Here is a 23,316-nt window from a genome sequence, read left to right on the forward strand (position 1 = left end):
TAGCCAGCCACACCCACATCCTCTGAATGAGTATATAAAATCATAAGCAGCACAGATAAAGGTGAATAGCCAAACTCTTTTCCCTAGATTAGGGGAATCTAAAACCAGAGGGCACAGGTTTAAGGTAGTACAGAAAAATTTAAAAGAGACCCGAGGGGCAACGCTTTCATGCGAAGGTCGGTGCGTATATGGAATGAACTGCCAGAGGAAGTGATGCAGGCTAGTATAATTATAACATTTAAAAGACATCTGGATGGGTACATGAATAGGAATGGCTGTGAGAGATATGGGCCAAATGCTGGCAAAAATATCTGGTTGACATGAACAAGTTGGACTGAAGGGTGTGTTTCCATGCTGTACAACTTTATACTGAAATTCTCCAGCAATTTCTGTTTAGAAGTGTTTGTTTAAAATTTCCAGCATCTGCAGTTCTTTGTTTTAGTTTAAGTAGCTATTACACCAGATCACAAAAAGGTTGATCAAAGAGGAATGTTTAGTTAATGACTTAAAGGAAAGCAAGATACAGGGGCAAAGAAGTGTAAAAAGAAATGCAAATACTGAAGCCACAGCCACCTGGGGTGATAAATTAACTGGGAATGCAAAAGTGGCCAAATTTATCAGAATGCACTTATTTTGGGAGGGTTATAAAGCAGGAAAATTACACAGATATACAAGAGATGTAGAGATTTAAAAACCACACAAGCAGTTCTCTTAACCAAAACACACTTATAAGTGTCTTGAGATTTCTGCAGCTCATGCAATATTGATATCTGTACATCAATTACCTCTTTGGGATGATGAACACAGAAATTGTTAGAAGCTGACCCTATATACTATTCTTATCTCAAATAAGTCGATACACCTAAAGACACCCCAGTATTTCAGCAGGAAGCCATGAACTTTAATAACAGAAAAATCCATAAAGGAGAGGGACTATCCCACAGATAAATGATACCTAATGAAGCCAATCATGAAATAATAGAAGTGACATCTATGCATAACTATCACCCTTAAGAAACGAATCAGAGACTGATTACGCACCACCTAAACCAGAGATCTGATCGCAGGCATGCCGTGGATGAGAGGATGGGCAGTCTCTCAAAAAAAGTGTTCATTAATTGGCACTAACTCCCACAGAAACGCACATGGTAAAGAAAGATGAAGAACTGAAGATGTTGAGGAGATGTTGAGAACAGAAGAACAAAGACAAAGACAGAGGTGCAAACCCATAAGTCAACTGCATCCAAGGTTGAATTGGGATACAAGAACTACAGTGAGCTAGTAAAGCTGCCAAACTTGGTCAAGTACTTTATAAATGTTTTGTTACTTTATAAAATGCTTCTCCAAGTTAAGGCACCATATTGGTTAAAGCACCAAAAGAAAGAAGAATAATATTTGAGTGTAAACTCTCAGAATTCAACTTTTAAATATATCAAAAACTTACAGATGGAGTGATAACTAGAGAATGGAGCAAGGAATGAAAACAATGGCTTCAGTCTTCCCAATGTTTAAACAGAGAGCCTTTCTGCTCTTGTACAAATGGATGTCAAATAAGAAATCTGATACTTTAGCAACAATGGAAGAATCAAGCAAATTGCTGGTGCTGTGTAGCTGGTTGTTGTATGAGCACATGTGAAAACTAACACTGTGCTTTCACTTATATTCTTAGCTTCTAAATTTGCATGTGTTTTTGGTCACTTGCAAGCTTGCATCATGTTGACATCAGCAAATTGACACATCAAAACAAATCCACATCAACTCCCGAGCATTTTTAAATAACTCATTCGTGAAATCACTTGGCATCACTCCAAATGTCTGCATTCATTACTCATCCCCAACTATTTGGATCGTGTGGTGGAAAACTACCTCCTTGAACACATGTATTCCCTCTGATGTAGGCATTTCCACCTTGCTGTTAGAAGGAAATTCCAGGATTTTGATCCAGTGATGATAGAGAAATGGTAATATAGTTCAGAGCTAGGATCGTGTGACTCTTGGAGAGGAACTTGGAGGTAGGTTATGCTCCAATATGACCGTCATTCTCCAAGTAGTAGAGTTCAAAGGTTTGGAAGATGATGCTAAAGCTTTTGTCCTATAATTCAAAGCACTGCAGGCCTATTAGGAAGAGTAGTGCCGTGACAAGTGATAGCAAAATAAACTGAAGTGTGGCGTACAGGGATATATCTCTGCTGTGATTATGTAAGAGTTTTAACTTCAACTGACTAAATTGGTCTGAAAAGGTTCATAACCTCCATTTGCTCTATCAATTTACACTTAAGGCCAAGTTATTCACTCACCCATATGGCTCAGCAACATGCTGCCGAGACATTTGGTCTCTATGGGCCTAACTGTGACAATAGAGAACCTCAGCATCTAACATGTTAAAGTCACAAATGTGATTTTGCTGCATGCACTGTTGTCAATTTTACAGGATGCACTTTGCAACTTAAACAGAATGAATGTGGCACCATAGGAACTTGATAATAACACAGGACTGTTAGTTATAAATATAAATTGGATACTCCAATTACTAGCTGTAAAATGAAACGGTACAGCTGAACTTCATATAAACTCCTTTGATTCACTCTAAAACACTCCAACATTACTACAAGTATTAAATAGAACTGATATATACCCATTGGACTAGATTCAACCACCAGAAAAGTACATTAACAGTGCTGCACCTTTACAGCTATTTCAGAGTTTTATAAAAGATGACCAAAAACAATTTTGTGCTCCCAATTCTGTTTTTGTTGTGCACACCACTTCAGAAATAACACATTTTGCTCCCCTTCTCCCCTCCCCAATCCCCCCACACCCCCTACATTTCACGAGTTTTGAGAAGATTTATAGCTCAGGTTGAGGTTCTGGATGCAGGTTTGCTTTCAGATGTTTTGTCACATACTAGGTAACATCTTCAGTGAGCCTCCAAATGAAGCACTGGCGATGCAGCCCGCTTTCTATTTAGATGTTTGAGTTTCCTTGGGTTGGTGATGTCATTTCCTGTGGTGAAATCCAACCGAACTGTTGAAGAACCGAATCACAGCTCTACTCAAAATACTTCAGAAATCTGGAGAAATAAATAAGACCTACTTTCAAAAAATGAAACTAGACGGATCCAACACACCTCGCTTCTATGGATTACCCAAAATTCAGAAACCAGAAGCCTCTCTCAGACCATAGTCTCGCTGCCTGGAACACCGACTTACAGATTGGCCAAGGAGCTACATCAACGACTAAAACTCTTAGTCGAAGACTCACACTACTTCATTCACTCTACCTAAGAATTCCTGAAAACCAAAGACACACAGATAGAAGTAGATGAAATAATGGTCTCCTTTGATGTAACAGCCCTGTTCACATTCATCAACATCACCTAGCCAAGAAAACACTGACTGCATTATTAGAAGAACCAAACACACATACACCATACACCACCAACTTCATCAGCAAGGACAGTGGACCTATGCCTTACCACCCACTTCACCTCACCTTCAACAATAAAACCTACAGACAAACCAACGGAACACACATGGGATCTCCGATATGAGGGTCCTTAGTCTCTGCATTACTGCCTCTACTAACAAATAGCTCTGCCAACCATCCAACCCAACTTTGGGTCCGCTATGTGGATGACACCTTTGTCACCACTAAACAAAACAAATTACAGGAAACCTTCAAGACTATCAATAATATCCTTACTGGCATAAGATTCACTAAAGAGAAGGAAAACAACACCAAACTGCCATTCCTAGATGTCGCAGTAGAACGAACAGCCAATGGGAAACTTCAAACCAGCGTCTACAACACATACAGACCAAATATTTAACTACTGAAGCAATCATCCTAACACCCACAAACAAAGCTGTATCAGAACATTATTTCAATGAGCCACCACACACTGCAGCAGAGAGGAAAATCACCTATACAGTATATTCAAAAAGAACGGGTACCCAATGAACACAGCTCGCCAACTGAGCAACAAACCCAAACAAGCAGACAAAACATGTCCAGAAACCCTAGCCACTCTCCCCTACATCAAAGGCATCTCGAAAATGACTGCCAGATTACTCAGACCCCTTGGCATCATAGTAGCCCACAAACCCACCAACACACTAAACAGCAGCTCATTAACTTGAAAGACCCTATACAGACAACAAGCAAAACTAATGCCACCTACAAAATACTGTGCAAGAACTGTGACAAACACTACATTGGACAAACAGGCAGAAAACTAGCCACCAGGATACATGAACATCAACTAGCCACAAAAATACATGACCCACTCTCACTAGTATCTTTAATATGGATGAGGATGGACACCACTTCAACTGGGACAACACATCCATCCTTGACATGCCAAACAAGAATTCCTAGAAGCATGGCATTCCAATTGGAACTCTATCAACAAACACATTGACTTGGATCCCATTTTACCACCCCCTGAGAAAAAAAGAACAGGAGATGACATCACCATAGGAAATGATGCCACCACAGGAGATGACATCACCAACCCTGGAAACTCAAACTTATAAATAGAAAGCAGGCTACACTACCAGTGTTTCATTTGGAGGCTCACTGAAGACTTTACCTAGTCTGGTGCCAAACCTTCCAAAAACGAACCTTCCAGCTCAGTGAGCAAACCTACATCCAGAACCCCCAACATTTCCTAACTCTCACTCCAGTAAAATCCCTGGGCTTCAGTATGCAGTACGTAACAGCCAAAGACAAGACTATTTTTGAGATTTGATTCTGTGCTTTACTTGGTGCCCATTTATTTCTGGACAGCCAGCTGAAGAGAAATGGAACCATTGAATGATGATCAAGGATAAGAACACTGAACTTAAAGACTGGGCAGTGTTCTTTAAATACTAGCTTCAATTTGAGGACAGCTAATAACATACTACTCCCAGCAGTAGTATGGCAAGTTGCTTTGTTTTTAAAGAGCAGATTAAAATTAAAGACACAGCAGGTTTCTACCACATTCTGGCATAGTTGACATCAGTTCAAATACAGCAGTACAACTTGTCCTTCACACCAACATATCATTTACTTCACTGTAAAATCCCATTCCTATGACTTTTGATCGTATCTTACTGTGTGAGTGAAACCATAAATCCACTGAAGCTTCTATTTGCCAGCACACCCAGAATGCATACAGTAAGTGGTAACTTCAGATAGTATTTAACTGTTGCAAACAGTTGTTACAACTGAAAGAAAATTATTACTTAATTGACGAACTACATGAAATCAGAAACCATTAACAGGTGATCCCAAGATTGGACTTTGAATCCTGAAGATGACAACTTTTACTTATACAAAACATTTAAGACAGTAAAACCTTCTGAAAGGGCATTAAATAAAAAACTTACACCAAGCAACATAAGGTGATGTTAGAAGAGATAACAAAATCTTAAATCAGACAGGAAGACTTTAAAAGACAACCTTGAGAAAAGAGAGAAATAATGAATTTTAAGTCTATCGAAGGGAGGAAAGACTTGAAAAGGAAAAAAAGTTCTACAGTGTAGATTTTCAGGAAAAGCATGAGTCTTGGATCAATCACAGCAAGAATAAAGAGAAAAATAAAATGAGTTATTAAAAACAAAAAAAAACTTTATGAAGGCATGCACGAAAACATTCAGCACAACATAAATAGATTTGGGGCAGGACAACGTAACTGCAGAATATGCAGTGAAATTATTGCAGATATTGGACCTACCCGACCTCGGTCAGTTAATGAGCCAAACTTAGGAGGGGTCTGGTGATTCTGAAGAATATATGAAAGATTATTTAGAAATGTAAAAATTTATTTTAAAAATAACAATTACAGGCAATTCTTTTTTGAAACAAAAGCTCTACTAGTCAATGCAATATTTGGCTTAGTTACAATTTCTCATATTAATTTGGATTATACTCTTAAAATGTCATTTTTGCTTACAAATGAAACTGAACCACAAAAGTTAAATTGATTTGGACGAGTTATTCTTTCTGAACTCATTGATCAGAAATGAAAAAAAGCAATCAAACACAAATGCAAAAACAACTGATGAAGGTTTAGTAATTTTTAAACATTATTATGATTTAGGATTAAGATGGGAAACTTTTATATCTCCCTTTGAAGATACAAAACCATAAAAAATGTTTGTCATTAAGCTGGGTGGCTTCTGTGCTGGTTCTCATCTTCGAATGTTTACATACCTCAGTCTTGCACTAGACCCGATAACAACAAGTCTTACATATTCCCCCAGAGAACAATAAATTGACATAAACACAATAGATGTGTGTGTATTAATACAACTTCCCTAACACAGTAACATACAGAACATATAACAGAAGCTTATGCTGCAGAGACTGAACTGTGGTCTCGTCTACATCAAAGAGACCGAGCACCAACTCGCAGAACAGTTCAGGAAACACTTCTGGTCTACATGCACCAAACAATCCCACTGCCATGTGGCCAACCACTTCAACGCCCCCTCACATTCCCCCAGGGACATGCAAACCTGGCCCTCTTGCTGCAAATCTACAGCACACAGTATTGGCAGACAGCAAAATCGCATTGACTGCCCAATGAACAGGATTATTTCAAGAGGACAGCATTAGTTTAGGTGTATGAGAATAATCAGTCATAATAAAACAATGTTTTGAAGGAAAAACAAATAAGCAATTGCTCCTTACAAATAACTTATTTCAGTCTGAAAAATGAGATCAAGAACTATTATTCATTTTGCTTGCAATTTGAGAAAAACAATCCATTTGCATTTTATAGCAGCAGGAGGTTTTTTTCCAATATTGTGCTTCTTGAAGCAAAAAGGTAAACTTTCAGCAAACTTACCATTTGTTAAGAGACAACCCATATTCATTTGCCCTTAACATCCCAAAATTCTTAAATCATTAAGAGATTGATGCAGACACATGGATTAAAACTCCACTGTGACAGAGGCAACAAAAGCATGCTTATGAAACGCCTTTGCTAGTAACAAAAAAGGTACTCATTCACCTTAAATGTATCAAGATCCATTCTCTAAAAAAAACAGCAAAGGTATTGCATACAGATTTATCTTTAATATCCTCCATGCGATTTCTTGCTGAGGGTACTGTATGACTTAAACTCTAAGAAGAATGCCATCCTTTGAACAGAAAATAATTACTACCAGGTTAACCTGTAAATATCAGGCATAAGTCCTTCAGGAATGGCATTACTGATGAAGGGCTTATGCCTGAAACGTCAACTCTCCTGATCCTCAGATGCTGCTCGACCTGCTGTGCTTTTCCAGTGCCACACTTTTCAACACTGACTCCCCAGCATCTGCAATCCTCACTTTGTCCTATCCAAACCGCTGGGCATCAGGTATATTAAAATAAATATTCTTTGACCTTTGCAATTTCAAGAAACAACAGTGACCATCTTAAGTGACAGATAGAATAAAATCCATGTTTATAAATAGCCATACTTGCACTTATTGTAGCAACTGTGTTTTAATATAAAAGCATTTGTAAATGTTAATTCAAAACTCATGATTGCAGAAATGCGGTTTAATATTATAAACATGTTTGTTATAACCATGCATGTCATGAACTGGTCAAGGATAAAAGGAAAAAGGCAAAAGTGAGGAATCAGTAGCTCATACCTTAACATTGAAAGTCGATTTTCCAGGAGAGCTGGAGGTTTCACAAAATTTATTCTTCATGAAATTATGATTGCAGATCTTACTCGATTTATTAAGATCATCATAATCCGTAATGGAGCAAATAAGGTACTGTTCATCATCGTCATCACTATCCTCTCTTGAATCTCTATTTCCATTGCCAACTCCTTCTATGGCAAAAATCAAATCCTCAGCCATGCTTGGAATGTTGATGTCTCCACTTTCAGAGTTTTATTTTACAAAGTGGATTCACCTGTAAACAGTAAACAGATCGTCTCATCATCTGTTTGCATTGGAACTAGTTTTGCTGAATTCCTGGGCTTTCATTTAAAAAAATACCAAAAAAAACCCACCAATCTTATATTTTAGTTTGCATTACCAACAGTTAATGCTAATTTTCAATTCTGGCTCTGTTGTAGAAAGTCACAAAATATTGACAGTTGCTCTTTTACCAACTACACAAGCATATTAAATTCATATCAGATCTATCTGGTGATATAACAAATCTCTCTTCTGTTTATTCCATTACTTTACCTCCCCTTTCATGCAGTTCTATATCCCAAGTTCCTGACAGCAGGGCAGGGCAATTCAGATTGTTAAACAGAGGAAAATTATCGACTGAAACCAGTGATGTCAGCTGACAGCTGACACAAGCAATAGATACGTGACCAAGAACATAAAGACGTAGAACTAAAAATCGTTAAAGCTGCAAATATGTTGCTGGTCAAAGCACAGCAGGCCAGGCAGCATCTCAGGAATAGAGAATTCGACGTTTCGAGCATAAGCCCTTTTATGCTCGAAACGTCGAATTCTCTATAATGCTCGAAACGTCGAATTCTCTGTTCCTGAGATGCTGCCTGGCCTGCTGTGCTTTGACCAGCAACATATTTGCAGCTGTGATCTCCAGCATCTGCAGACCTCATTTTTTACTTAAAAATCGTTAAAGTACATTGAGAACTTTACAGATGCAGAAACATGAGTGTCCTAAATATACAGCAATTTCTGAAGCTTCTCATTACAGATTATAGCACTCAGCTGCTATAAGACCAACTAAAGATGTTACTTGAAGCCGCCTCCTCAATACTGAAATGTTTCTACTAGGGCTGGGAATGATCAGACAGTAACATTATCAAGCACACTTAAGACTAAATTAAGCACCAACAAGCAGTGTATATGAGACTGGGTACACATATAAATATGCTTATCTTTAAGGCAGCTGCCCACAAATGCTGCAAACTAAGCAATATTCAAGATTTTTCTGCAATATTCCTATAGCATGGTAATTAATGCATTTGTTGCTGTACAATCTAATTCTCAGAACATCAAGATTTATGCAAAAGACACTTATTATCAGAAGTATTTTCAAATCTTCACATTGAAACAGAGACAATGAATGAAATTATCACTCACCAACCGGGACAAACTCAATAATAAGCAGGTCGGAAGTCACACAACAACAGATTACAGATTACAATCTAACAGGTTTATTTGAAATCACAAGCTTTCAGAATGCTGCCCTTTCATCAGGTGAAGTGCAGAGAGGCTCATAGGCGCAGAATTTATAGCAGAGAGATCATACATATGGTGAGTGGCGTGTCGAATGCTATACATCTCTATGACTCTAAGTCTCTGCAGGTGATCAAAAGTGCCAAATGGTGTGAGTAAAGAGTCAAATCCATTCAACTGAGGCAGAGAGAAAACTACAAAAAGTTCAAATAAGGAGGTGCTGTAGACAAACCGAACGGCTGAAATAACATGATAGGTATGAGTCATATGACGAGTGTTTAACCAAAGTAAAAAGTAATCAAAACTATATAAACTAATTCAGGTAGCACCTAAGAAAAGTGAAATACCTGCATGAATCATTTAGAAATGCCGATACAATACTGTTAACCTGTACTTCAACTGTACTATTAAAATTGAAGCACCCCACTTAATCTTCTCATACATTGGGAAGTTTCTCAGCCAGATATTCAGCAGCCCCCTTCTCAGTGAAATTAACCAGTAATCACACCGTTCTCATGAGTGTGCGTGACACATGACTTTCTCCGTGGGTTGGTGCAAGATCTCGTTGCCGCCCACATCCAGACTTGCCAGTTTTAAATTGACACCCTCTCATTCTATGCTGCCGATGAGATAACCTGTTTATACGACTCCAATCCCCACCCCTCCTGATAAATTTGGGTCTCCTGCCAACGTCTTTTCTCCACAAAATATACTTCTGTATAAGTACTAACGAAAAGTAACTTCAGCATAAAATGCAGAAGTATCCATATGATTAAACTTAAAAATACAAGTAGCAATGCTAGTCTTGATTTTCAAGCAAGGCAGCATCTCAGGAATAGAGAATTCGACGTTTCGAGCATAAGCCCTTCATCAGGATGAAGGGCTTATGCTCGAAACGTCGAATTCTCTATTCCTGAGATGCTGCCTGGCCTGCTGTGCTTTGACCAGCAACACATTTGCAGCTGTGATCTCCAGCATCTGCAGACCTCATTTTTTACTCGTTGATTTTCAAGCAGTCGCACTAGTGCAATCTTCAACGCCAAGCCAAATATTTCACTACTTCCGATTTTTACATGAAATGTCCCTTGCTACAATGATACGATTATCCTCCGCAAACAAACAGCTATGGTCATTTTAGATTAGATTACTTACAGTGTGGAAACAGGCCCTTCGGCCCAACAAGTCCACACCGACCCGCCGAAGCGCAACCCACCCATACCCCTACATTTGCCCCTTACCTAACACTACGGGCAATTTAGCATGGCCAATTCACCTGACCCGCACATCTTTGGACTGTGGGAGGAAACCGGAGCACCCAGAGGAAACCCACGCAGACACGGGGAGAATGTGCAAACTCCACACATTCAGTCGCCTGAGTCGGGAAATTTTATTTCCACGTCCCATTCTTTTTCTGCATATTACACAAATGACACCCGAAGTTGTTCACGCGTTATACTCTAAGCAGCTCCCAAAGGCAATTGAGCAGCATGTGCAAGCTACAAATTAATGCAAAAGCAACCGACAACGTGGCAAGAGGCTGAACAGTGACAGCCACTTACTGTACGACTTAGAGTCTGAGACCCAACGCATGGTCGCAAAAATAAGACGTTGAGCAGTTTCAAAGATCCCACGCAGCTGAATGCTTACAGCTAATGAGGCCAGGCAACGCTTGCTGTGTTCCTCCAGCCTGTCTTCTTTGGGTTCCAGCATCTCCGGGCTTTTTGTCTCTACAGTTAAGGAGGGGCTACATGCAGGCTGACTCGGAGAAAGGTAAAGGCGTGGAAGAGACGTCTTCTAAATATCACCTCCCCTCTCAGTCGGTTACTGACCCCACCCAGTGTCAGTGTTTGCTATTTACATGTGCGCTCGCTTTACTGCACGTACACACAGCTCAGTACAGCACAAACCGTTCCCACAGCCAGTTTGTGCCTGCCAGGGGGCAGACAGAACCGAGCGAAAACAGCAGTGTTGTTGATCTGTATTTAAATCAACAGCCTGTGCGAGAAGGTCCTGAACGCTTACTACTCCAAGACACAACTGCTTTCCAAGCAGCAATAGATTAATGCAACTTGCCGGAATTAAAACTTACCTTAAAACTTCGCATTTTCCGCATTTTCACACAATTCTATATGCACTGGGATTGCAAACCATCAAAATTTAAAACGAAACCCAACAGAAACCTGGCCTGAACATTTCCATGAAACCAAGTCTTTCCCACATCAAATTGCGATTTTAAGTGAGTTAACGCACTTGCTTTATTTTTAAGAAATACAAACGTTTAAACTCAGTATATTAAAAAATAATTAACTCCGATCCTGACTGCCCTCTCAGGTATCCGTCACAAATCCGTCCCATTGCATCCCAGAGCTGGGAACGCTCTTTAAATTGCTGCCCAATCAATCATTCAGTTTCGCTGAAACGGATAATATTTGAATAAATATAGCCTTTTGGGGATCTTGCCGTTTTCCTATACAGTGACTACAATTCAAAAATGCTTAATTAGCTGTAAAGTGCTGTGAGGAATTCAGAGGTGCTGAAAACCACTATATAAATACAAGTATTTCTTGACCGTTCCTTGTCAGTACACTCCAATTTCCCATACAGGATTGTGGTATTATATTACATGAGCAGCGTGACTTTTATGAAGAACTACATTTCTGAATCTTAAGTCTCAAAAAAAACTGACTCCTTTTTCAATGGAACCCATTATTACTGCTGAATGTGTCTTTATCTATTCATTCCCTTTCTCAAAACCTTCCACAGTCGCATTCCTCCTTTGCTCCGCTGGCTCCATCAACCTTTGCAATCTCTGCATTGTTCCAATCGTACTGTCTTAATTGCCCTGCCATTGGCAGATGCGCACCCTGTCCTCCTTAAATCTTTCTCTCCTCAAACATCTCCACATCTGTCCACCTTTGCCACTCTCTGACAAATCTGTCTTAATGTCTGTTCATGTGGCTTGCTGTTAAAATTTGATATAGAACTCTGAAGTACAGTGGGATGTTTAACCACAGGGAAGGCACTATATAAATGCAAATTGTTGTTACTTGTGAGTATCACCACGTCCCTTAAGAAAAATCAGTTATACATAAGGAAAACTCTTTGTGAGAATAAATCACACTACATTCAACGCCAAACATCCCTGCTTTGGACAATTTCTATAACTTAACGCTTCATCCAAGTAATAAATTTGAAGTTTGACAATGTCTATTTATTTAGCTGCATTTACTGTTCTTAATGATCTAGGCATAAGGGAGAAAACCACAGGATGAGACAAGCAGTTCAAATGTCACAGCTGCACATAATGCTCAGATAATACACAAGCCAGAACCTGGGCCTTTTTGAAGTAAATAGATTAAACATTAATGTTTTTAAAACTGCAATAATTGTTGCTAAACTACCACTCCAAAAAAAAAGGCTTTAAGCTTAACTTGCTTTGTGAACTAAATTTGAAACATCAATAAAAAGAGCAACAGCACATGTAACACTGATATGCAGGATTTCCCGTTTCTATTGTGCCAGTTCTGTGTCCACAGCCAAATTCAACAAATTGATTTAAAAACAGAAAATATGAAATACTTACCAGACACAATGCTATACTAACTGAATTCTGTGATTCTGTTGTAAGGGAGAAACAGAGTTAATGTTTCAGTTCAGTACATTCATTAGACTTGAAACATCAACTCCTTTCTTCCCTCCAAGATGCTGCCTCCCCTGCTGAGTATATCCAGCATTTTCAGTTTTTATTTCAGATTCCCAACATCTGCAGTAATTTACTTTTGTCAACAAAATTATGCATATAATTACATCACAGAAACAGATTATTTTGTCAAACTTATCTATCCCATTTTTATTATCCACACAAGTCAGTTCTATAATTACTCAACTTACAGGTGCCGTGGCTGCAGAGATCTCAGGAAGTCTTCAACAAGCAGTTCACAATGATCAGAAGTTAACATGAAGAAATTGGGAAGATGAAGCAACTCTGAAAACATAACCAGAAATCCACATTCTGTGTTCCATCTGCGCAAATAGGCTCCTGAAGAATAAAAGTACAATAACCCAGTTATGTGCTATAGCTAATATTCACTAATGAAAATGTCACCTACTTTAAATATCATCTCTGTTTCTCTTCCCAGATGCTGCCTGATATGTGGGTATTTCCAGCTTTTTTTTGTTTCTCTACATGGAGGTTTGCTTCAAGTATCCTGGTTGTCAGTAACTCAGATTGGAAAACACCTTCAATACTCAAAATGTGAACACCACACCCAGAAGACTGAGAACAGTTCTAGTCCCCTTAACTAATGGAAATTATATTGGAGTAGAGGCTGTTCAGTAAAGGTACACTAGGTTGATCCTGGATATGAAGGATGTTTCTGATAAGGAATACAGGTCCATAATTCTCTGACAGTGGCAACACAAGTGGATAAGGTGGTCAAGAAGGCACATAGCATGCTTGCCTTCATTGTTCAGGGCATAGTTCTGTTCACCACACTACCAGAAGGAAAGGGTACAGAAAAGGTTTACCAGGATGTTGTCTGGTTTGGAGGGCATCAGCTTTGAGGACAGAACTGACAAACTCAGTTTGTTTTCACTTGAACATCAGAGGCTGAGGGATAATCTGATGAAAGTTTACATAATTATGACAGGCATGGATGGAATGGATAGTCAAATTCCTTTTCTCCTGGGTAGAAATGTCAATTACTAAGAGACATAGGTTTAAGGTAAAAGGGGGCAAGTTTAAAGATGAGAGAGGCGGATGTTTTACACAGAAGGCGGTAAGTGCCTTGAATGTGCTGCCAGAGAAGGTGGCAGAAGCAGATACAATAGCAACTTTTAAGAGGCATCTTGACAAATACATGAATAGTTAGGGAGTAAAGGAATACAGACCACACAGAGACAAAAAGTTTCAGTTTAGAAAGGCATCTTGTGTCGGGGCAGACTTGGTAAGTCTGTTTCTATCCTATACTGTTCTTTGTTTTATTTTACCTTATGAATCTTATAAAACTAAAGAACTGCAGATGCTGGAAACCTGAAACAAAAACAGAAGTGTTGGAAAAACTCTGCAGATCTGGTAGCATCTGTAGAGGGAATAACAGTTGACATTTAAATCCCAGTGAACCTTCCAGTTTTGACAAAATGTCACTGGGCTTAAAACATTAACTCTGTTTTCCTCACTATAGATGCTGCCTGACCTGCTGAATTTCTCCAGCACTTTGACTTCATTTAAGATTGGTATAGAGGTCCCGATCAGTGTTCCCTCTATTTTTTTTAATAGCTGCATGAGCTTCCGAAGTGTGTGTGTGTGTGTGGCAGAAACTTCTGGAATTGGATCAGAGTTGCCGGGCAGTTTAGAGAGAACATAAATCTTGATGACCCAAACACAGAAGTTGTTTACCTTTGTGGGATAACCTAGAACCAGAATAAGGGGTCGCCCAGATCGGACAAAAGATGAGAAGGCATTTCTCCCCTCAAAGAGTAATGAAAATGTGGAATTCTTTACCACAAATAGCTGTAGAAGCTGGGTCATCAAGTATATTCAAGGCTGTGATAGTCTCATTCTTAATCAGTCAGGGAATCTAGTCTTCTAGTAAAAGGCAGGCAATTGAAGTTGAGAATTACTAGTTCAGCCATGATTTCATTAATGATGAACTGGATTTGATGGGCCAAATGCCCTACTTCTACTGCTACATCTTACAGTTTTATTCCTTACTGTATTCTAAAGTCATATTTAGTCCTTTTGATTCCAAGAATTAATCCAGCTAAAGGACCAATCTCCTATTGTGAAGAGCTACAAGGTACTTCTGGATCCACCACCTTCACAAATTAGCGATCTATAAGCATCGTCCGGTTCACACAATGGTTGCTGAAATGGTTCCTATCTTCATACTGTCCTATAGTCTGACAACTTTCAAGATCTTTGTTCACCTCCAGTTCTGGCCTAACATGTCCTTCGTTTTCATCACTCCATTAATGGTGGTGCCTTCATCTGCCTCAGCTTAAGTTCTAGAGTTCCCAAAATGCTCCTTAAAGAAAGTCAGTGGCCTAGTGGTAAGGTGACTATGCAGAAATCCAGACTAATGCCCTCAGGACACAAGTTTGAACCCAACCGTGGTGAAATTTTAATAAATCTGGAATGAAAAGCTATCCTAATGACAACCATTAAACCATTGTCAATTGTAAAAAAAACATCTGTTTTTTTAGAAAAGCAAATCTGCCAGCCTTATCTGGCCTGGCCTACATGACTGACAACAATGTGATTGATTCTTAAATGCTCTCTGATTGCCTCACAAGCCATTCAGTTGTTCCAAACAAAGGAATGAAACTGGCAGACTACCCAGCATTGAACTCAATGCCAGCAACAACAATGGAGAATTCAACCATGCAAAGTCCTCCTTAAATGACACTATCATCTTTTGCTACAAATTGTGTCCTCTGATCCTACTCCACTTGAAAATCAAGGACCTGATGAAGGAGCAGCACTCCGAAAGCTTGTATTTCCAAATAAACCTATTGGACTATGAACTGGTGTTGTGTGATTTTTAACTTTTTTCACCCAGTCCAACACTGGCACCTCCACATCATGGCTTCCTTAAATGAATCAGATCCACCATGAGAAACTATTTTTTTACACAGCAAGTTATGTAGAATATGCCACCTGAAAGGGTGTTTGGAAGAAATAAATACAATAATAATTTTCAAAAGGTAATTGCACATATACTTAAAGGAAAAGACTTTGCTGAGCTATGGGAAAATAGAGGGGAGTACAATTACTTATACAGCTTTCTAAAAGATGATAGACACATTGGGCCAAATTGACTGCTTCTGTGCATCGTCATTTTGTAATTCTTTGAATATTCCAAGGATCATCTTTGACTGAATCAAATGTGGAAGCCTAATTTGAAAAGAAAATAATTTTCCTTTAATTCTCAGTGTTTCATTTCTTATTTTTATCTCTTATATTAAGCTTGAATGAGCTTAAGGTTTATATCTTTACTCAACAATATGAAAGTTTAGGCTGTCAACCTTTGAGTGACGAAGGTGCAGCACTCCAAAAGCTTGCGATTTTGAATAAACCTGTTGGACTGTAACCTTGCATTGTGTGCCTTCTGACCTTGGACACCCCAGTCCAACACTGACCCCTCCACACCTTTGAGTGAAGTTCTTCCTGACATTTGCCTTGAACTTTCCTTTCATAGTGTGTTCAGGTACTGACCCTTCTTTCTGGCATATTGTACTTTTCTTAGCATGCCTAGTTCTCAGTTCTAGGTTATGATGACAATAATCCTGGATAAGGAAAGGCATTTTAGTCCATGATCAAGTGGTTTTGCTGATGGCACCCCTACCTGCAAGACACAAAATTATGGATTCAAGAACCCTTCAGGCCTTAAGACCAAAAACAAATCCAACTTGACACCCCAAAGCATTACTTATGGAGTGCAGATACCCTCATTCAGATAAAATATTGGACTGAGACCATTCCTCACCTCCCCAAGCATGTCCCTACTGCTAACTCTGTCTATGTCCCACCTGTCTACCCCCACTACTCCTACCCCTCCACCATATGCTCTTACTCCTCCAATGCCTGTTGTCACTTTACCTATCCCTCTCCCTTCTCCTCCTGTAGCACCCAAATCGTAGTTTGGGGCCCAAGCCTCTCACCTGGGGACCGCCGGTGGAATGTTCTGGAACCGCTTCCGGGACCGAAAACACCCCGACAGTGAGGCAGCAGCCCTGAACAACCGGCAGTCAGGGGAGGGAGATGAGGCGGTGAAGTCCTGCTGCCGAGCCTGGGCCCCAGGCGAGCGCCGCTCCTACCGCCGGTCGAAACCGGAGCCAAACAACAGACACGCACGAGACAGTGCGGCTGCGCGGACACTGGGAAATACCGGCTGGGAAGCGCCTATTGCACCGCGGTAGCGTGGCCGAGTGGTCTAAGGCGCTGGATTTAGGCTCCAGTCATTTCGATGGCGTGGGTTCGAATCCCACCGCTGCCAGCAGTAATTTTTCTTTTAAAAATCAAATCAATTATTTTGTTTAGTAATGCAGCTTGAAGATTGCATATTCAACTAGTTACTTAGATCATACCCAAAGGCAATTTGACAGAAATTATCCTAGTATTATTGCAGTAACACATAACCCATCAAAGTTAAAAATCACACAACACCAGGTTATAGTCCAACAGGTTTAATTGAAAGCACTAGCTTTCGGAGCGACGTTCCTTCATCAGGTGATAGTGGAGGGCACGATCGTAACAGAACTTATAGCAAAAATTTACAGTGTGATGTAACTGAAATTATACATTGAAAAATTGATTGTCTGTTAATCCTTCTTTCGACATAGACATCAAGTTTCTACAGGAATGCAGGAAGCAGGAAACATCCCGACTGAAAGAAGTGAAGCTATCACCGTATTCTAACAGATGAAAGGATTAACAGACAATCAATTTTTCAATGTATAATTTCAGTTACATCACACTGTAAATTTTTGCTATAAATTCTGTTACGATCATGCCCTCCACTATCACCTGATGAAGGAGCAGCGCTCCGAAAGCTAGTGCTTCCAATTAAACCTGTTGGACTATAACCTGGTGTTGTGTGATTTTTAACTTTGTACACCCCAGTCCAACACCGGCATCTCCAAATCATAGCTGAAAATGTGTTGCTGGTTAAAGCACAGCAGGTTAGGCAGCATCCAAATCATAACCCATCAAGCCTGCGTCAGCTCTCTGCTAGAGCAATCAGTTGTCCCAATCCCCCACCTCCCCTACAGACCAGCAATTTATTTCCCTTCGATTCTTACTCATGGACCTGATTGAACCCGTCTCCACCACCTTTTCAGCCAGAGCATTTTAGACTCAGACGATTACAGCACAGAAGGCCCTCTGTCCACGTTGTCCAATAAAAGTCTGACTACACTAATCTAATTTTCCAACTCTTGGCGTTTAACCCTGGAGGCAATGGGAACACAAGTGAAATACTGCTTAAATGTGATAGGAGTTTCAGACTCAATACCCCGTGTGGGATGGTGCGTTCCAAACTCCCATATCATCTGCATTTTCCTTGGGTTCTCTTTAACTGTAGAACTAAGTAATTTTCAGTAATGTCCCACTGGGCCAAATGACCTTCTTCTGTGATATAGTCATTCTACAAACAACTTAAATTTATTTAGTGACCTGCTCTCAGATGCTTCAAAGGAGTGATAATGAAACAAAAAAAAGTGATACCAAAGCATGGAAGGAGATGTTAAGACAGGCGAGGGATAGGTTTCAAGGAGCATCTTCAAGGACAGTCAAGAGTTGGAGCAGTTTAGGGCAGAGAATGTCATAGGCTGTCAATGATGCTGCAACAGAAATCAGGGAGCACAAAAGTTCAGAGGAAATTTCATTCTAGTCTGGATGGATACCAGTAACTTTTAATGCAAGAATATGAACTCCAGGCAGGGAGTGCTGGAAGGTACGACAAGGCAAGTAAATATCTAAATACTGCTTAAATCTTTTGAGGGTTTCTGACTCAACCACTCTTTGAAGTGCTGTAATGATTTCCAGACTTCCATTCACCCTCTGAGTGAACAAAAAATCCTTGCCTCTTCTCTTAGCCTGTTACATCTTAAATCTGTACATTCATCGTTGTTGACTGCTCTACTAATAGAAAAAGTGGTTTCCTATCCACCCTTTCTATGCCCTTCATAATCTTATACACCTCTAACAGATCCCCTCCCTATTTTCATTGATCCAACAAATAACCATATGGATAGCTTAGACCTTCCATCCCAGGCAGCATCCTGGTAAATCTCCTCTGCACCCTGTCTCGTGCAATCACCTCTTTCCTATAATGTGGCAACCAGAGCTGCACACTGTACTTGAGTTATGGCCTAACCAGCATTTTATACCATTCCAACACAGCTTCTTTGTTCTTGTATTCCATGTTTTCAACAATAGAGGCAAGTATCCCACATGCTTTCTTAACAAATTTATCTACCTTCCTTTAGGGATCTTATGGAGAGACACACTAAGATCTGAATTTCAGTACTTTCCAGGGTTCTAACATTCATATTGTAGTCTCTTGCCTTGTTAGCCATCAACAAATCTCACACTTTGCTGCTTTTAATTCCATTTGTCACTGCTCTACCTACCTAATCCATCTGTTGATATTTTCCTGTAGTGTATGACTATCCTCCTAACAATTTACAACATGAACAATTTTCATGTCATCCGCAAACATTTTGATTTTACCCCCTATGTTTAAGTTCAAATAGAGTCATACTGCACAGAAGATGTCCTTCAGCCTATTGAGTTTGGACTGACCTATCTACACTAACTATACTTTCCAGCACTTGGCTCATAACCTTGAATGTTGTGGTATATCAAGTGTTCATCCACATGCTACTTAAGAGTTGTGAGGTTACCTGCCTCTAATGCCCTTCTAGGCAATACATTCCAAATTCTCATCACCTCTATTTTTCCTAAATCCAACTCAACCTCCTTCCCTTCACCTTAATCTTATGCCCCCCTCACCATTGACCCTTCAAGGAAGGAGCTTCCTAATCACTTTACCCATGCCCCATATAATCTTTTTAACTTCAATCAGGATCCCTGAGCCTTCTCTGCTCTAAAGAAAACCTGGTAGCTCAGAGGTTAGCACTCCTACATCACAGTTCTAGGGACCTAGGTTCAATTCTCATCTTGGGTGACCGTTTGTGTGAAGTTTGCATATTCTCCCTGTCTGTGTGAATTTGCTCTGGTTTTCTCTCACAAAACAAAGATGTGCAGGTTACGTGATTTGGCCATGCTAAATTGCCCCAAGTGTTTAGGTTAGGAGCATTAGGCAGGGGTAAATATAGGGGAATGGGTCTGGGTGGGTTAGTCTTCAGAGGGACAGTGTGGGCTTGTTGGGCTGAAGGGTCTATTTCCACACTTTTAGACCCAACAAGTCCACACTGACCCTCTGAAGAGCAACCCACCCAGACTTATTCCCCTACACCTAACATTTGACATGGCCAGTTCACCTAACCTGCACATTTTTGCACTGTGGGAGGAAACCCAAGCAGACACAGGGAGAATGTACAAATTCCACACAGATAGTTGCCTGAGGTGGGAATTAAACCCAAGTCTCTGGCGCTGTGAGGCAGCACTGTTAACCATAATTCTATTTAATAAAAACCTGAGCCTATCCAGTCTCTATTCATAGCTAAAACACTTCAACCCAGGCAACATCCCTAATCTCCTCTACACCCCCTCCAGTCCTATTACATCCTTCCTATAGAGTGGTGACCAAAATTGCACAAAGTACTCCAACTGAATCCTAACCAAAGTTGTGTACAGCTCCAGTATATCCTTCATGTTCTTATCATTTATGCCACGGATGATAAAGGCAATTATATCATTATGCCTTCTTAACCACTCTATTAACCTGTCATGAGTGTGGTGCTGGAAATGCACAGCAGGTCAAGCAGCATCCAAGGAGCAAGAGAATCGACATTTCAAGTATAAGCCCTTCATCAGGAATGAGGCTTGTGGGCAGGGGGTGCTGAGAGATAAATGGGAGGGGGTTGGGGCTGTGGAGAAGGTAACTGAGAATGTGATAGGTAGATGAAGGTGGAGGGGAATGGTGACAGGTCAGAAAAGAGGGTGGAGCAGAGGGGTGGAAAGGAAGATGGACAGGTCAGGAGGGCAGTGCCGAGTTGGAAGCTTGGGACTGGGATAAGGTGGGGGAAATGAGGAAATTGGGGAAATCCACATTGATCCTGTGTGGTTGCAGGGTCCCAAGGCAGAAGATGAGGCATTCTTCCTCCAGACGTCAGATGGTTAGGGTTTGGTCTTAAATGTGAAGAGAAATCAGAGATAACATTTCAAATTAGTTCAGAGGAAGGGTCACTGGACCCGAATCATTACCTCTGATTTCTGTCCACAGATGCTGCCTGACCTACTGAGTTTTTCTAGCAATTTCTGTTTTTGTTTCTGATTTACAGCATCCACAGTTCTTTCAGCATTATATGTGAATTTGAAATAACCTAGCAAGTCAGTTTCTTGTATGCAGAAATTTTGAGGGAAATTGGGATGGGTAATAAATGGTGCCAGCAACACCCACATCCATAAATCAATTAAAAATACTACCTATCTATTAACGATCAGTTTCCCACTATAGAAACTGCTCAATTCTCATTTCCATTCCCCCTTGCCAAGCAGATATGAATTACAGCAAGTTTACAGAGATTAAGTCATTGCTATGAAATGGATCAAGACAAAACAAGCTTTAAGTATGTTAAATGTGACATTTTGTATATTCAGAATCACCGCCACAAAGAGAATATTGCATACATTTTATCAGAATTTGGCCAATTGTACACTTTCCCGTCTAGTGAGTGTTAAATATAATCCTGGTCAAACCTTGTTGATTTTCTATTAAAAACAAACAGCCCTCAAGCTACAACTTGCCCTGGTTTCTACCATTTAACCTCATTGCTCTTGCCAGTTGTAAGCTTCAATTGATTGCTGTGTGAAATCAGTATTTTGCCCAAAACACTGATCATTTCATAGCTTCAATATTTCTCATGATTCAGTTCTCTGTACAAAGTGTGTGAAGCTGAAGTTGTGATAACACTTCCCAATGCAATGCTTCTCACTTGATGAGTGGTAATCAATAACAGATCCAAACCGGATTTTTGCAAAGAAAATATGCATTGTACATGAAATGTATTTATTTAGAAAGTGGGTTTTACTGGGGTAAGGTTGAATCCTGCCCACCTTCCAAGGGCTCCTTCACCCACTTTCAACATACCCCTTCCACCTGGACACCTCGTGCCGGTCTGTTACCCGCTCTCGACCTCTTTATTTCCAACTGCCGCCGAGACATTGACCACCTCAATCTGTCCACCCACCTCCCCCATTCCCACCTCTCACCCTCACAACACACAGCCCTCCACTCCCTCGGCTCCAATCTCAACCTCACCATCAAACCAGCGGACAAGGCGGGTGCAGTGGTAGTTTGGCACACTGACCTCTACACTGCTGAAGCCAGGCACCAACGTGAAGACACCTCCACCTACCGCCCTTTCGACCACAACCTCACCTCCCAGCACAAACCATCATCTCCCAGACTGCACACAACCTCATCACCTCAGGGGATCTCCCACTCACAGCTTCCAATCTCATTGTTTGTGAACCCTGCACTGTCCAATTCTACCTCCTACCCAAGATCTACAAGCCTGACTGCCCCAGCTGACCTATCATCTCAGCCTGCTCCTGCCCCAGCAATATTCATCTCCACCTACCTCGATACTGTCCTATCCCTCCCGGTCCAGGAACTCCCCATAAATATTCGGGACACCACCCACGCCCTCCACCTCCTTCAAGGCAACCATTTCCCCGGCCCCCAACAGCTCATATTCACCATGGACATCCAGTCCCTCTACACCTCCATCCACCATGACCAGGGCCTCCTTGCCCTCTGTTTCTTTCTCTCCTGACGTCCCCACCAGTACCCTTCCACTGACACTCTCATTCATTTGGCAAAACTGGTCCTCACCTTCAACAATTTCTCCTTCAATCCCCTCCCTTAGATGAAAGGGGTAGCCACGGGCACCCACATGGGCCCCAGCTGTGCCTGTGTCTTTGTCAGTTACATAGAACAGTCCATCTTCCGCAGTCACACCGGCACCACACCCCATCTTTTCCTCCGCTACATTGATGACTGCATCGGCACCACCTCGCACTCCCAGGAGGAGGTTGAATAATTCATCAACTTCACCAATACATTCTACCCTGACCTTAAATTCACATGGACCATCTTGACACCTCTCTCCCCTTCCTGGACCTCTCCATCTCCAACAACGGTGACAAATTCAACACTGACATTTTCTACAAACCCACTGACTCCCACAGCTACCTGGATTACACCTTCTCCCACCCTGCCTCCTGCAAAAATGCTATCCCGTATTCCCAATTCCTCCGTCTCTACCGCATCTGCTCCCAGGAGGACCAGTTCCATCACAGAACACACCAGATACCCTCCTTATTTAAGGACCGCAATTTCCCTCCCACGTGGTTGATGATGCCCTCCAGCGCATCTCATTCACATCCCTCACCTCTGCCCTTGAACTCCACCCCTCCAACTGCAACAAGGACAGAACCCCCCGATCCTCACCTTCCATCCCACCAACC

At 40.8% G+C, this 23,316-nt stretch overlaps 2 protein-coding genes and 1 non-coding gene across 7 annotated transcripts in view; 1 reads left to right on the forward strand and 2 right to left on the reverse strand.

Annotated features, from left to right (window-relative positions):
* eef2k (eukaryotic elongation factor 2 kinase) overlaps positions 1–17,000 on the reverse strand; it is a 67,366-nt gene extending 50,366 nt beyond the window's left edge. For 2 of the 5 annotated variants that reach the window (XM_060840602.1, XM_060840598.1), the window contains exons 1-4: positions 16,818–17,000; positions 13,047–13,194; positions 7,632–7,902; positions 5,720–5,767 (exon numbers count right to left, since the gene is read on the reverse strand). In XM_060840602.1, coding sequence (XP_060696585.1) covers positions 5,720–5,767; positions 7,632–7,847 — 264 coding nt within the window. In that variant the 5' untranslated portion in view covers positions 7,848–7,902; positions 13,047–13,194; positions 16,818–17,000. The other 3 variants (XM_060840601.1, XM_060840599.1, XM_060840600.1) reach the window with 3 other exon arrangements.
* A 70-nt stretch (positions 17,001–17,070) lies between these two features.
* Positions 17,071–17,152, forward strand: trnal-uag (transfer RNA leucine (anticodon UAG)). The gene has a single exon. It is a non-coding gene; the product is annotated as a tRNA-Leu (tRNA).
* A 1,336-nt stretch (positions 17,153–18,488) lies between these two features.
* Positions 18,489–23,316, reverse strand: part of sdr42e2 (short chain dehydrogenase/reductase family 42E, member 2) — a 42,150-nt gene continuing 37,322 nt past the window's right edge. Inside the window, exon 12 of the mRNA XM_060840967.1 lies at positions 18,489–18,497. Within this exon, the coding sequence (XP_060696950.1) occupies positions 18,489–18,497 (9 nt within the window). The remainder of the gene's footprint in view (positions 18,498–23,316) is intronic.

The sequence above is a fragment of the Hemiscyllium ocellatum genome, chromosome 20 (genome assembly GCF_020745735.1).
Source record: "Hemiscyllium ocellatum isolate sHemOce1 chromosome 20, sHemOce1.pat.X.cur, whole genome shotgun sequence".
NCBI lineage: Eukaryota > Metazoa > Chordata > Chondrichthyes > Orectolobiformes > Hemiscylliidae > Hemiscyllium > Hemiscyllium ocellatum.